The sequence below is a fragment of the Ceratotherium simum genome, chromosome 2, assembly GCF_057802395.1.
Source record: "Ceratotherium simum simum isolate JZ-2026a chromosome 2, ASM5780239v1, whole genome shotgun sequence".
Taxonomy (NCBI): domain Eukaryota; kingdom Metazoa; phylum Chordata; class Mammalia; order Perissodactyla; family Rhinocerotidae; genus Ceratotherium; species Ceratotherium simum.
In genome coordinates, this window is record NC_141901.1 from 71096326 (window position 1) to 71113405 (window position 17080).

The following is a 17080-nucleotide window of genomic DNA, read 5'->3' on the forward strand; positions in this document are numbered from 1 at the left end:
ATGGATATAAGATAAAAAGTGGGATACTTAATAGAATAAAATCCTAGGATCAAAGGGAAAGAATGAAATTTAGTGCACAAGTAGAAGAATTAGCCTTGTAGAAAAATAAGCTTTTCTGAGATAGAAGGGAAGAAAATATGGATGCTCACTAACATAAGTAGGTCTAGAAAGATGAAGGAAATTGAGGGAGATTGGACCTGAAGATCTCTTATGAAGTATGTGGCTAAGTTATCTCTTGAGTGTGGAAGATGCAGCAAAGGCAGTGGTTGAAAATAATAATAAATATTAATATACCTGTAATGAGGAAGAGAAATGAAGCTAAAAAGAAGAGGTCAAAGTTTGTCAAACATTGTTAAGAGTCCAACTCAGATTGGAAACTATAAATTTATAAAGGTGTCAGATGTACATTGTGACTCTACTCAGTAATGCTAACTAATCCATGAATAAGAACTCACAAGGCACATGGTAAAAAGACAGAGAAAAGGCAATAAGGGTGCTGGCTAAGAAGACTGAATCAGTAATTAACGCTTAGTGTTAAGTCACTAGTAAGTAGCAGTAAAAAGATAAACTTTATTCCACTCCTGATAAATAATTACAAATTCTGAATTAGTGTTGTTCAAATGGTACTGTCATCACATTAATGGCTTTAATGTTTATCTATTAGAAAAGATTAACTCCATATTATTTTCTAAGGATACATTTATATTCATTTACAAATTAAATATTTGGTCTAATGACATCAAATCTGAACTCTTGAGAGATTTTTAAATTTGAAGATTTAAATGTCATCTTAATTTTGCTGAATTATTTTTATTCTACCACAAAGCTAATCATGTGTAAATGGAGTCACTAACCCAAAGTCCATCTCTTGATACTTACAACAAACCAATTTCTTTGGAACACATATTTGTGTCATTATGTTACATAATTCCACCTGTAAAACAGGAACGATAATAGTGCCTACTTCACAAGATTGTTATGTAGATCAAATGACTTAACAAATATAAAGTGTCTAGAACAGTGCCTGATAAATGGTAAACTTTACTCAATAAAAGCCAGCCATTATTAGTACAATTATGAACCTGTGGCAGGTAAATTACTTCTAAATTCATATTACTTATTTTAAAAATAAAGTATTACTAGAAAAATAAGCAAATAATACGGTAGTCTGATTGAAAACATAAATTACTCAATGTTCTTATTACGCATTTTAACAATGATTTTTACACAAAAAACAAAGACAAGGAAAGTGCCAAGTTTAAACCAAAAATAATGAATAAAATGAATTACTTTTCACAAAAAGTACAAACAAGCTTTAGAAGAAAGAACTTTCTTTAAAAATATTGAAATATAAAATTTATTCAAAAGCAATAAAATAACAGCTTCTATGAAGTATGAGCTACATATAATAAGTAAACACTGCACAGTACCAAAAATCCCATTTTTTCATCACATCAACATCTTCTTTTAATTATAAATTTTCTCCCTGGAATAATACAAAATAATAGATTAATATTTGAAATATTCTTATATAGACTTGCCTTAAAGTCCACTATAATAAACAAGAGCAAATTTAAAGCAAGGGTAGAAAATATTTAGTCAATTGAAAAATATGAATCAGAAAAAGTCAATAATGGACCACACGGATGTAAAAAGCAAATAATTCTGGTTGGGGGGCTGGGAAGGAGTGCAAGGTTAAACTAAATTGATATCAAAAACAAAAACAGGGAACACAACAAAAATAAGATATTTAGATATTGTTGTCACATTATGGTTCAAAGGAGGGCACAGTAAGGAAGACAGATGAAGGGTTACATGAAAAAAAGTCAATGAAAATGCGAGAAGAGAGAAAAAAAATAGAGCAGAAAAGGAAAAAGACAAGAGAGACATATTTGCACAAAGAAGTAGCACAACATAAAGAAGTAGAAAACAAGAGCGAAAAGGCCCAGGAGATTCTAAAAATACAGGTCAAATACTCTTGTCATACCTTGGTTTTTACTTGGGTCAGGAATTTGAAAATGTTATCATGTCTCTAGGTTTTTACCTGTACTCCTGCTTCATTTTGTTTTTTCCATCTTTAACTGTTTTCCCTATAGCTGATTTTCCCAATTATTATTTTTCATCTTATTGCATAGTATACAGACCATATTTTGTAAACTACTTTTCCTTTTTCAAAATAAGATGGATATAAATAATACTTTTTATAACTTCCTAATAAACTGTGAATTAGCTAATAAATCAGTATTCACGGCACTTCCACTGCTCTAATCCAAAATAAGAGTTCTTAACTTAAAGTCTGTGAACTCCCTGAAACTGTGTTCACAATTGTGTACGTGTATAATTTTTTGTGAGTTCTGAAGCTTAAAGAGTCTGAAAGCAGAATACTGCTGTGTTAGAGGCTCTATTGTAAATGGAATTGCCAACATAGTTAACCATTAGGAAAATCAGTATTTGGGCTACAACACAAGACAGGGAGCTAACACTTATTAAACACTTCTCACATACTAATTTCTATGTTCTTTCTGCTGTACTAGTGGACTTTAAAACTGCACTTTCTGGAGCAGGGCTGGATTATGGCCCATTGATGCCCTAAGCACAGGCAACAATGATGCTGCCTGGCCCTTCCACTGCTTAAAATAAAGAGCTTAAGGGTCCTTTACACAAATCACCTGATGAGTTAAATGCTATTAGGACTCAGCCGGCTGGTTTTACTCTACAGAAGCCAAACTCACACCATGAGTCAGAAACAAATGTTATATCTAATAATACCTTCAAAACAAACTTTTAAACTTTAGTCACTCACCATACCAAAGAAAAAGATTTTTTTAACAGTGCAGATTAAATTGGAACATGGCAGATAAAGACAATTTCAAAAAATTCTACTACAGTCAAGTGTGGCAGTGAAAGAGTTAAAGGCATGATAGGGCAAAAAGCTCTGTGACGCTCCCCCTCCATTGCTGCCCTAAACTCACGCTTATTTTCCTTAAAGGTTAATCCAGGGCTGCTCTAGAGTCTTTGCACGAGCAGCCATGAAAGAAGGTGAGCAAGTAACTGGGTAGAGGTCAGACACAACCCACCCCCAATCAGATAAATTATCTTTGTATCTGATTGACATATTTGGGTTTCTTTATAACATTTCATTTAAACAATAGGTTCCTTGGCTCAAAAGAATTTAAAAATTCTGCTTTTAAATCGGAGACCAATGCAATGTCATACTTTACTGGTAGGTGAAATAAGCTGAGGACCAGAATTAGCCTGTGGGTCAAGGTTTTACACTCCAATTTAAAATATCTTATGTCAAGTTTTACAAAATGGTACACATTTATTAATGCAATGTACGTGCAAATGACCATGAACGTAAACAGTAAAACTATAACAAGTCAAAGTTTCTTTCAATAGTAGTTGTAGCTCTGAATTTTCTCACCTTCCTCTAGAAAAAAATAACTGTAATTAGAAAAGAAAAAAATGGAGGCCCTACAGAAAAAGCATTGAGAAGATGTCTTCAGTTACCTTCCCCTTAAGATTAAGGTATAATATGTAAGTAATGACCATCAGAGAATTGAAGAAAATCTACATAAGCATTTGTCAAGCATCAGTCCCAGCATGGGTCCCCAAGCAGCACTGAATGGAGTTCTGAGCAACCCAAAGAGCCAGTCCCTTCTATCCAAGACAAAATTAAGCCAACACAAGTAATGCAATTGAGGGTCATGAGCTATGCGAGTCCCACGTGAGCTTTAAGTTATGAGTACTGACTGTGGTTAATGTATTTAAAACTCAGTAGAGTATCACTAGCAGTAAACAAAACTATGTATATGTACAGAATTTAACTTTGACTGGATTTTAAGAACCGGCTACAGTATTTTGCATATTTTAATTTGGCAATGAGTTTCCATGATAATAGAATAGGTAAAATGACTTGAAATATTTAAATACATCTATCTATTCCAATGATCTATATAGTGAGAAATCATTCTATCAGTTGTGTAGTAACCTTTAAGTCTTACTCTCTTTATCCCTAATTGACTAAGCAGTTGCAAGACCAAACCATGTAATTAAACAGTACTGAAGAAAATATAAATACAAGTATGTCAATAGCATACCAATAGTGGTTAAGAACAGAGACTCAGTTTCCTCTACTATATAATGGGCATAATAATAGTACCCACTACAATAGAAGAACTATTTGGTACTATTAGGATAATATAGTACCTATCGCACGCAGGATTGTTAATAAAGATTAAATGAGTTAATTTATGTAAAGCATTTAGAATAGTGCTTGGCATATAGTAAATGCTATGTATTATTATGATCACAATCTGTCACCGTACTTATTAAATTTCTTCTACACAAATTAAGTTCTATTTTACCAAAAATAGACTCTCATACATCTGTGACTCTAAGGGCCATTGAAATAGAGCAGAGGTTCTTAAAGGGAGCAGTACTCTCCCCTAGGGAACATTCTGGAAATTTGTGAGAGTACTTTTTGGTTGTCACTGTGATGGGGAGAAAGGAACATCCTGTTGCTGGTGTATAATAGGGACAAAAAATGCCAGACGTCTTGTAGTTTGCAGAGCCGTTCCACAGAACAAAATTATCTGCCTGGCAATCACACTAGACTTCCCTAGTTCGTTTATATTTTCCCACTCTCCAAGATAACTATTTCATATACCTTCCCTGTTCTTAAATCTCCAGTACCTTACCCTGCCTTAGCTGATAACCTTGCTTATTTCACTAAGAAAATAAGGGCAATCAATAAAGAAATTCCTCCTCTCCTAACAAATCTTCCATATGTTCTGCCTTCTTTCCCACTACAGGGATGAACTGCCCCTTCTTTTATCCAAGGCCAATTCTACTTCTCTACTGGATCGTATCTTCTTCAGCCCGCCTTAAGGATTTTACTCCTTCCACTCCCTGTCTTGAATCGGTTTCCCTGTTTACTGGATCATTCCCACCAATATACAAAATGCTGTTTTATCTCTTATGCTAAAAAACAAAAGACTCTCCCTTGACATCACACCCCACTCATTTCTCTGCTCTACTCTACATCAAACGAGTTGTCTATCCTTGGTGTTTCCATTTCTTCTCCTCCCATTCTCTGCTGATCCCACTCTAAATCAGGCTTTTATTCCCCACTGTTACTCTGAAGCCATTCTTATAAAGGTCATCAACAGCTTCCACGTTACCAAATATGATATTAATCATCAATCCTCACTTTATTTAGCAACATTTGACACAGTTGATCTCACTCTCCTTCTTGAAGCACGTTTTCACTTGGCCTATGGGATATTATACTCTCCTAATTTTTTTCGTATCTCACTTCTCAGTTAACTTTATTGGATCTTCAACTTCTTGAATGCTAAAAATAATTTAGCCTTACTGAATTAGGCTTAGTTTTTGGACTTCTTTTTTCTCCCTCCACTAATTCCCTTGATTTAATCCAGGATTATGCCTTTCACTACCATCTATATGCTGATGATATCTAAATTTATACTTTAGTCTCATAAATCCAATCATTTCATTTGTCATCTCCAATGGACATCTAACAGAAATCTCAAATTCAATATATCTAAAACCAAACTCTTGATTCTTTCCATGCCTCCAAATCTGCTCATCTCCTAGTATTCCTCATCTCAGTAAATATTCAGTTACTCTGGCCAAAATCTTTGGAGTCTTCCTTGACTTCTATTTCACTCAAAACCTACATCAAATCCTCTTGGCTCTACCTTCAAAATATATCCAGAAATTGAATCATTCTCAACACTTCCACATCATCCTCCTGACTAGCCAAACTCATCTCTTGCCTGGATTATTACAAGTAGCCTCCTAGATGGTTTCTGCTCTTGTCCCTTTATCATCCATTCTTCATAAAGCAGCCAGAGCGATCCTTTAAATACATAAATCAGATCATATCACTTCCGTAAGCAGAACCCTCCAATGGCTTCCCATGATACTTCAGATAAAATCCAAAGTTCTTACAAGAGCTACAAGACTGCTAGGGCCCACCCCTCCCACTATCCCACCCCCAGCATCGTCTCTTATCTCATCTCCTACTACTCTCCCTCTTGTTTACACCAAACCAGCCATACACCTCCTAGTTGCTTTTTGAACATGCCAGGCATGCTGCCATTTCAGGACTTTAGTACCCATTATTCCCTTTCCTCCAATGCTCTTCCTCCAGATATTGGGACTTCCTTACTTCCCACAGGACTCTGTCAAATGTCACCTTCTTGTGAGGCCTTCCCTGACCAACCCATCTAAAATAGTACCCCCGCCACACTGTATTCTCTTACCAGCTTTTCTTCATAACACTTATTTCCACCTGGCATTATAGTATATATCTAGTTACTTGTTTATTGATGGTCTCCTCACTAAAATGGAAGCTTGGTTTGGATAGGGCCTTGGTCAATTTTATTTCTATAATCCCAGGGCACAGTATATAGTAGATGCTCAATAAATACTGAATGGATCAAATGGCTAAATAAATAATATACAGTAATAGTTTTAAAGGCTAGATAAAAACTAATTTTATCAGGCTTTATAGAAGATTGCTTTGTTGATTATAGCATCTGCCTTGTTTGCTATACACTTCAAATTTCATACTATGCAAATTTTGTTTTACCAATAAGAATATTATTATATTTATATAGTTTTCTGTTTATGAATAGTAAATTAAGCTCTTTTTAATGTTAAGGAAGGATGTGGAGAAACGAAAAGAAGCTCCAACAGTCTTTGTCTTGAATCCATTCTAAAAACACTTTTTAAATTTTTTAGACCATCAAACTTATATTGATGTTTTGGAAATGAGGCAAATGGGCATTTGAAAAAAACTGACATTACCTGGAAGAGATGCTTTATTTTCATATGCAAACTATAGATTAAATGCTTATAAAACAATGTTGAGTGTCTGTAAGGTATGTGTAGTAGAGATAAATTGCCTATTCAGTATGACATACCTAAGGAATAATGGGAATAGATAAATCACATGAATGAGATATTCTGAGCCACTTGGAAGTCTATGACTAAAACAAAGGTTACCTTAATTCTTAACTAGAATGGTTTCCAGAAAGTCCAGGAACATAACTAATTTTGGAGCTCTAAAAAATTTTTCCAATATTCTAGAGTTCAAAATACTTTCCTAATATGAGGTAGAATTAGTTCTTTAACCAAATATAAAGATTATATTTACTCAAATATATAGGCTATTTTAACAAAAGTTCATTTTCAAAGCTAAATTTTCAACTCTACTTGTCAGGGTAAAAGCACTGCAAACTTACAATGAATTTTTTTGTACTTTCAATATTTGTGTACATCACCTAATGGCATGCTTCATTTAAACACATGTATTTTTCTACAAGAAATAAAATGATATTCATTGGAGACAAATTATTATAACTTCTAACGTATAAAATACATACCTGAGTCAAACCAGCACCTGTTTGCATAGAAGACTTTTTTAATAGTCTCACTTCTTTGTTTATGTATCTTAGCATTCCACTAAGAGTACTGAAGTCATTATTCTCAGAACTATCACCTTCTTGGTCATATGTGAGAGGTTTAAATGAGTCTGACTGGGTATAAGTCAGATCTTTCTGGCTTTCTTCTAACGTTGAAGGTTGTTCTAATTGCATTTTTTTTAAGTCCTGTAGTAATTCTTCAGAAAGATCTTCATCACTATGAGTTTTGAAACTAAGATCACTGGCACTAATAGAGCGACGTAGTTTTTTACACTTGAAAAAAGCTGTGTGAGAGTGTTTAGCAAATTTTGGATCTTGAATGCCAGGAATAATGTCTGTTGGAGACGTAAACGGGACTGATAGAAACTTGATGTCTTCTGCCCTTTCATGTCCAGAAATTTTGGCTTGTAATCTGGTTAATTCCGATTCCTATAGAGAAATTGGTACATAGTAGGTGCTAAATACATTTTTGCTAAATGAATGAATAACTTAGAAAATCAGAGACTCTTAGAAGTCGTCTAAGTCAATCTTCAACCCAATATAGGAATTCTTTTTATAACAACTCATGAGAGTTTTCTGAGCTCTGTTTAAACCCTTCATTTTGGGACAATTAATTACATATACTCACTTCAAAAATCTTTAAACTATACTAAGGAATTCTACGAAAACTAGATTTTCCTTACAGAACTTTTTTCTTTTTTAGTGTTAATGACAATATAAATCTCTCTTCAAGACTGAAATCTTACATCTAAAAATTTCTTTGTGAAAGTATAAAAGTACACTATCTTTTGTTAATCTAAAAGATAATACACACAAAAAATGATTCCCTTCAGAATTTCTAATAAGAAATAAATGTATATAAGCTACTCTGCTTTATATGTCCTCATTACAAGAAAGCTTTATCACACTAGGAATTTTTCAAAGAAAAACCTTTAAGGAAGTGATTAATAATATTTAATAAATCAATCCTTATTAAATAAACTTCTCATTTCTATTATTTTTCCATGTCCGTCATTTGGGTCCTCTGATCCAACTTTGGGATCCTAAGAATGAGATTGTATACACTGAAAAACCATCAAGCCTAAAAAAATGAATGAAGAGAAGACATTTTAATTTTAGAAATTAAATAATATGTGTAGTAGCCTCCTGTTCAAATACATCCTCTTTTTCTTACAGGTATCCATAAGATGCATATTTCTAAATCAGTCACTTTTAATCTGATAGTTTCTATTCTTTCTAAAAATGCTGTGCTAACTAAACTGTCATAATCACAGTGTGCATTAAAAATGAAAGTTTAACATGCGTATTTCAGTTCTTTGATGTCTTTATACTACTTTATCTAGATAAACTTGATTTATAAGTGGCTAGACTGCCAATTTTTTTTTTTGAGGAAGATTGGCCCTGAGCTAACATTTGTTGCCAATCTTCCTCCTTTTTTTCCCTTTCTCTCCCCAAAGCCCCAGTAGATAGTTGTATGTCATAGTTGCACATCCTTCTAGTTGCTCTATGTGGGATGCCACCTCAGGATGGCTTGATGAGCGGTGCACAGGTCCGCGCCCAGGATCCAAACTGGAAAACCCCAGGCCACTGAAGCGGAGTGTGTGAACTTAACCGCTACACCACTAAGCGGCCCTAGGAATGCCAACTTTTTGTAGTAAATCTTATATTCACATTCTTATAATCACAATTAATAAAGTAGCTATCAAGGTGACACATATAGGGATGTGTACAGCTGGACTAAAACTCTTGTATGTTATCTAGCCATAATTGAGAAATGTGATATCTCAGGTAAGTAGGATTCCATTTGACTATAGTTTAACACCTAACTTTTACAAGGAAATGTAGTATCCTGAATACATTAAACATAATTCAACTTTTTCTTAAGACTCAAAGAAGGTCACTGTTGTGATCATTATTGTAGTGTGCCATAATATACTGATGCTTTTAGGGCTCTCAGAAAATGGTCTTAGCTTTGCCCTTGCTCCAGCTACCCTCAAACACTAGGGTACTTGTTAGAGTACTAAAGAAAGTGAGCGGGAAAGATCAGTTGCCTCAAACACTGTTCTTTCGAATTCTCTCTCATTTCTGTTTCTGTTCTCTATCATTTACAGCTGCTGTCAGTGGAACTGCTTTCCATTATTTACAGCTACTTCTTAATTGTGAGAGTTATGCCAGCTTCTGCTCTTCTATTAGCTTTTCTTCTTTCTCTCTATGCTCCTTAACTCTTCTTCAGTCTAGACTTTAGAGCCAGCTGATGTTGATTTTGAGAGCCTCTGTCAGAAAACAAAGGAATTCTACTTTCTGAATAGTATGGCTAATCATGGTACATGTTCTAAGATTTCTGTATCTATGGTTCATTTAAGAATTGCTGTTATTTAGCCAATATTTTGGTAATTTGCTAAGTAGTTGAACTTAAAAACTTCTAAATAATTAATAAGTGCAATCCACCTATCTTTATCTCATTGGTAATATCTAACAAGTGAGCAGAGATAATTACTGTGACAAGGGATACACAATACAGAATCTTTTAAATTTTTAGAGTCAATTTTTCACAATGAAGTTTTATAATTTTGTATAAATGTTGTAAATCCTAGAATACCAGGTATATTACTGTTTCAATGGAAGCATAAGTAGAATGTTCAACCAAAACATAATTTTAGATTATGTCTATTCAGCTTTCCTCTAGTACTGTGAATATCAAGTATATTATAAAAGCTTAATAACTAGAAATATTTAATATTATAAAAGCTTAATAACTAGCTTAATAACTAGAAATGTTTCTAAGGAACTATTTGATTGATTTTTTTTGCTTTTCAATAACTTTATTTTTGCTATAGAATCATTTATTACTTCACAACTACCAGTGAGGTTGTTCTTTTTTTAAGGTCTTGGCTGACAATGTTAATCATACATATTGGCAGTTTTGAACTAATATTAAAATTTTTATCTCTAGCCATCAATACTGATATTAATTCCAAATTCCAGAGTAAACTGCCATGATCAAAAGGGGTGAATAAGTAGCAACAGGCTATTTGAAAAATGACATACATACTCAAATCCAGTAAAAAAATTTTTTTGGAATATAATCTTGCATTTTCTACTTTATGATTTTCGGAGGAACTTTACTGATTTTGAAAAATGCTCCTACTTTTTAAGTACATCAGGTAGAAAACTCTCAAAGTAAACATGATTAAGTTTGTATTTGTACAAGTTTCAGTCCAAGATGGCAACAGAGGAGGCTCCTCCCATGACACACCAAATCTAGAGCTACACAAAGAGCAATTCCGTCTGAAAGAAACTAGCTGAGTGACATCTATACATTGGGGGAATGAGAAAATACTCACACCAAAACGAGTAGGAAAAGCTGAGACACACTCTTGCCATAAACTCCATGCCCAGCACAGGGCCACACAATGGGAGGGCACACCCAACTCCCAGCTTCTCCCCGAGGAGCGAAGGGTTTGGACCCCACACTAGTGATCCAACTTTTAAGACTCCCACCTGAGGGATGGGCAGCCAAAACACCTAGCCCTGAAAGCCAACAGGGTTTGCATCCAGAAGATCCACAAGACTACAGCAAACAAAGAAATAATTCTTCACAGGCTTGGAAGGACACACCATAACAATCCCCCTAGGTCTCAGCACAGAAGGAGAAGGAAGAAAATGACCATCTCCCAGTCTTTCCCTGAAAGAGGCCTATTTTCATACTTTAAAAGCTGCTTCCTGGGCCGGCCCCGTGGCTTAGCAGTTAAGTGCGTGCGCTCCGATGCAGGCGGCCCGGGTTCGGATCCCGGGCGTGCACAGACACACTGCTTCTCCGGCCACGCTGAGGCCGCGTCCCACATACAGCAACTAGAAAATGTGCAACTATGACATACAACTATCTACTGGGGCTTTGGGGGAAAATAAATAAATAAATAAAATTATTAAAAAAAAAAAAAAAAAAAAAGCTGCTTCCTAACAGTCAGGCTTCCCATTTAGCATGCATCTAGGGGCAGACTGTGATCCTCTCCAGAGACCAACAAGTCAGCAGACACCTCCTGTCTTCTCCTTTGAGCCTGCTCCAAATATAGCCAGTATCTCCTTGGAAGGACTTTGTACACATGTCTGGCACTTGAGCTTTTGAAGCTGCCACCCAAGGGAGAGACCCCTGGATTGCATGGCTCTGATATCCAACAGAGCTTGCATTCACGAGTTCAAAAGTACTGTAGCAAACAAAGAAGCAGTTCTCGTGGGCACAGGGCCACCCCCCTGCAGCTATACACCAGGGCCCAGTACTGAGGGGACAGGCAAAAAAGTCCATCTCTCAGTTTCTCCATGGAAGAGCCCTAACTACATACTTTCCTAGCTGTTTCCCGAGGCTCCAGCTTCCAATCAGCCTGTATCTAGATGCTGACTGAGATCCTCCCCTTTGGGATACTGACAGGTCTTGGCACATGCTTAACTACTGGAACCACTAAGAACAAAGAGGAGTGCTTGAACAATGACAATGTTTGAAAGACAACAAGGAGCTTAGGCCAGGCTGAGTGATAAGGCACATGTCATACACAAGACCACTTTGTCAAGATCAGAAAGGTGGCTGTTTTATCTAAAGCACAGAAACCAACACAGAGTCAAGAAAAGTGAAGAAACAGGAATGCGTTCCAAACAAAAGAATAAGCTAAAACTCCAGAAATGGACCTTAATGAAACAGAGATAGGTGATTTACCTGACAAACAGTTCAAAATAACCATCATAAAGATGGTAACTGAGGTCAGGAGAATAATGCATGAACACAGTAAGAATTTCAACTGAGACAGAAAATATAAGAACATACCAAACAGAAATCACAAAGTGAAGAGTACAATAACTGAACTGAAAAATTCAGTAGAAGAGTTCAACAGCAGACTAGATCAAGCAGAAGAAAGGATCAGTGAACTTGAAGAGAGGGCAGTGGAATTCATCCAATCAGAGGAGTAAAAAGAATAAAGAGTGATGATAGCTTAAGGGACTAATGGGATATCATCAGCAGACCAACATATGTATTATAGATGTCCTAGAATGAGAAGAGAGAGAGAAAGGGGCACAAAGCTTATTTAAAGAAATAATGGCTGAAAACTTCCTTAAATTGAGGAAAAAAACAGACATCCAGATCCAGGAAGCCCAGAGAGTTCCAAATAAGAAGAATCCCAAGAGACCCACACTGTGACACATTATAATTAAATCCTCAAAAGTTAAAGACAAGAAGAGAATCTTAAAAGCAGCAAGAGAAAAACAACTTGTTACATACAAGAAACCCCTCATAAGACTATCAGCAGAAACTCTGGAGCTAGCAGGGAGGGGCATGATATATTCAAAGTGCTGAAAGAAGAAAACTGCCAACCAAGAATACTCTTCCTGGCAAAGCTGTCCTTCAGAATTGAAAGAGAGATAAAGAGTTTTCCAGGAAAAGATAAGCTGAAGGAGTTCATCTCTACTAGACTAGCCTTACAAGAAATGTTAAAGGGACTTCTTCAAGCGGAAAGATGCTATGAACGGAAGGATGCTAATTAGTAACAGGAAAAGATATGAAAGTTTAAATTTCACTGACAAAGGTAAATATACATAGTTAAATTCAGAATACTCTAATGTTGTAATGGTGGTGGGTAAATCATTTATAACTCTACTGTGAAGGTTAAAAGACAAAAGTATTAAAAATAACTATAATTACAGTAATTTGTTAATGAATACACAGGTATAAAGAAGTAAATTGTGACATCAAAAACATAAAATTTGGGGAGGAAGAGTAAAAATGTAAAGCTTTAGTAATGCATTTGAAGTTAAGTTCTTATTAGTTTAAAATAGACTGTTATAAATATAAGATATTTTACGTAAGCCTTACGGTAACCACAAAGCAAACACCTATAGTAGATACACAAAAGATAGAGAGAAAAAGGAATGTATGCATACCACTACAAAAAATCATCAAATCACAAAGGAAGAGAGCAACAGAAGAAGAAAGGAACAAAGGAATTAAAAACTGCCAGAAAACAATTAACAAAATGGCAATAGTATACATATGAATAATTACTTTAAATATAGATGGACTAAATTCTCCAGTCAAATGATAGACTGGCTGAATGGATAAAAAAAATAAGACCTAACTATACACTCCCTAGAGAGACTCACTTCAGTTTTAAGGACACACACATACTGAAAGTGAAGGGATGTAAAAACATAGTCTGTGTAAATGGAAACCAAAAGAAAGCTGGGGTAGCCATACTTATATCAGAAAAAACATACTTTAAGCCAAAACTGTAACAACAAAGAAGGTCATATATAATGACAAAGGGGTCAATCCAACAAAAGGATACAACATTTGTAAATATTTGTGCACCTAAAAAACATAGGAGCATCTAAATATATAAAGCAAATATTAACAGGCCTGAAGGGAGAAATAGACAGCAATATATAATAGTAGGAAACTACAATACTCCACTTTCATCAATGGTTAGATCATCCGGACAGAAAATGATTAAGGGAACATTGGATTTGAACTACACATTAGATCAAATGGACTTAGACATTTACAGAACATTCCATCCATCAGAGGAATATACACATTCTTCTCAAGTGCACATGGAACACTCTCCAGGACAGATCTATATGTGAGGTCACAAAACAAGTCTTAATAAATTTAAGAAGATAAAAATCATATCAAGCATCTTCCAATCAAAATGGTGTAAACTAGAAATCAATAACAAGGAGAAAATTGGAAAATTCACAACTATGTGGAGATTAAACAACATGCTACCGAAGCACCAATGGATCAAACAAGAAATCAAAAGAGAAATAAAAAATTATCTTTAGACAAATGAAAATGGAAATACAACATACCAGAACTTATAGGATGATGCAAAAGTACATCTGAGAGGGACATTTATGATGATAAATGCCTACATTAAGAAACAAGAAAGATCTCAAACAAGTAACCTAACTTTACACTTTAAGGAACTAGAAAAAGAAGAACAAACTAAGTCCAAAGTTAGTAGAAGGAAAGAAATAACCCAGATCAAAGTGGAAATAAATTAAGAAACTCAAAAGACAAGAGAAAAGATCAGGGGGAGGAGTCAAGATGGCGGCGTAGGCAGACTCTGAACTCACCTCCTCCCGTGGACACAGCCAATTTACAAATACTCGTGGAAAAATTACCCCTGAGACAGAACTGAAAACTGGATAAGAGGAACTCCTGCAACAACGGACAATCCTAACTGAGGTGGAGGAGGCAGAGACTCCCTTCTGGAGAGAAAAACGCCGCCTTCACAAGCCGCCAGCTTCACGGCCGCCGGGAGCAGCTCACAGGTACGCACCCTCCCTGGAGGCGCGGGGTCCTGAGCTGGGGAGCGCCCCCGCTGTGGGCATTTTGTGGACCCAGCACAATCGAGACCAGCGGCATAATATCTGACTGTGCCTGCTACTAAAGCATTGGGGAGCACCCCCAGAAAACCCGGTTCACAAAGAAACTAAAACTGGCTCTTAAAGGGCCCGCGCACAAACTCACCCGTTCCAGAAAGCATCCTAAAATCACCAGAAAGAAAGGTGCACAGTGCTTCGGTGACAAGAGACTCACCTAATAGGCCCTGAGTGCATCTCCGTGAGGGGTGAGACCTCTCCAGGGACTGGGACATTGGTGGCGGCCATTGTTGTGGCCTGGTGTGAGCGTGCTGACACAGACGCCATTGGAGTTCTCCCTGAGGCATGCTAGCCCAGGGTCTGCTCCACCCGCTAGAGCACCGATTTAATCCAGCTCAGCCAGGGCAGGCAGCCCACCCTAGAGACTGGCCACACCCAACAACAAGCCCTCAGGCAACGTGTGGGCCTGCATAGATTGGTGACTGGATTCTCTGCAGCCTGGCAACTGAGCTGACTTGAGCTGGGCAGGGTGTGCACAAGGAGCGGGTGGAGAGTGTGGGGTGGTGGCGGAGTGTGTGGGGCTCCCGCCGTGGAGAGACTGGGTCCGCTTGGGGAGGTCGGGGCGCTCACACGGGGCAGGACTGTGTTGACTGTGTGTGTGGACCTGTGGGCAACAGGGCTTGTCAGCTGCAGAAGACTTGTGCTTCTCAAAGACCCACATAGGAGGTTTGCCCCACCTTCCAAAGCCTGAAACAATTGGGTGCTCCTGTGCCTAAGGGCAGCCCCACCCAGCTGCAATCCTCAGAGCGCTGACAAGAGACCTAATAGGCTAGAGGTTTACAGCAATTGTAAGGCCCTGAGCCTAACAACCTGCCACAATGGGGGCCTACTCACTTAAAAGAAATACTGCAACACAGATGTGGTATTAGAACTTGCAGCCAACTGTGCTGGGGCTCCCCACACCTGATAAAGAGACTGAAGGGCCCACAACAACTACAAGCAGCTGAGCATTACAACAGCTGGCCAGGAGCATAACTCAGCCTCCCTGGGCGCCTATAGGGAGAGCTAACAGGCCACAATAGAAGGACACACGTAGCCCACATAGGGGCCACCCCTGGAACATTGAGAACTGAGGGAAGCACACTGGAAGCCTCCTAAGCCATCACTTACATAAGGTCACCTATCCAAGAGCAGGAGACGTAGCTGACCTACCTAATACATAGACACAAGCACAGGAAAAGAGGCAAAATGAGGAGGCAAAAGAATACATTCCAAGTAAGGGAACAGGACAAAACCCCAGAAAAGGAACTAAGTGAAACAGAAATGAGCAACCTACCTGACAGAGAGTTCAAACTAAGAGTGTTAAGGATGCTCACTGATCTGGGGAGAAGAATAGATGAACTCAGTGAGAATGTCAACAAAGAAATGGAAGATATAAAAAAGAACCAATCAGAAATGAAGAATACAATACTGGAAATGAAAAATTCATTAGAGGGACTCAAAAGCAGAGTAGAGGATACAGAAGAACGGATCTGTGAGCTGGAAGAAAGACTAGAAGAAATTACCCAAGGTGAACAGGTAAAAGAGAAAAGAATTAAAAAGAGTGAGGACAGTCTAAGGGACCTCTGGGACAACATCAAGCGCACTAACATCCGTGTTATAGGTGTCCCGGAAGGAGAAGAGCGAGACAAGGGGGCAGAGAATCTATTTCAAGAAATAATAGATGAAAACTTCCCTAACCTAAGGAAGGAAACAGACATCCAGGTACAGGAGGCACAGAGAGCCCCAAACAAGATAAACCCAAAGAGGCCCACACCAAGACACATCATAATCAAAATGTCCAGAATTAAAGATAAAGAGAGAATCCTAAAAGCCGCAAGAGAATGTCAAGTTACATACAAAGGAAACTCCATAAGGCTATCAGCTGACTTCTCAGCAGAAACCTTACAGGCTAGAAGAGAATGGCACGATATATTTAAAGTGCTAAAAGGAAAAAACTTACAGCCAAGAATTCTCTACCCAGCAAGGTTATCGTTCAAAATGGAAGGAGAGATCAAAATTTTCCCAGATAAGCAAGAATTAAAGGAGTTTGTCACCAAGAAACCAGTGTTACAAGAAATGTTAAAGGGACTGATTTAAGGGGAAAAGAGAAGACCACAAATAGGAAAAATTATCTATTTCCACGATTAGAACGTAATGGATACAAATGCACAAAAAAGAAGTTGGATATGATATCAAAAACATAAAAGGAGGGA

At 37.1% G+C, this 17080-nt stretch overlaps 1 protein-coding gene across 13 annotated transcripts in view; it reads right to left on the minus strand.

Moving 5' to 3' along the window:
- Positions 1-550: 550 nt before the first annotated feature.
- Positions 551-17080, minus strand: part of CCDC18 (coiled-coil domain containing 18) — a 115964-nt gene continuing 99434 nt past the window's right edge. For 12 of the 13 annotated variants that reach the window (XM_087447296.1, XM_087447267.1, XM_087447260.1 and 9 more), the window contains 2 exons: positions 7416-7883; positions 551-1486 (listed from right to left, as the gene is read on the minus strand). In XM_087447296.1, coding sequence (XP_087303422.1) covers positions 1472-1486; positions 7416-7883 — 483 coding nt within the window. In that variant the 3' untranslated portion in view covers positions 551-1471. The remainder of the gene's footprint in view (positions 1487-7415; positions 7884-17080) is intronic. The other variant, XM_087447302.1, reaches the window with a different exon arrangement.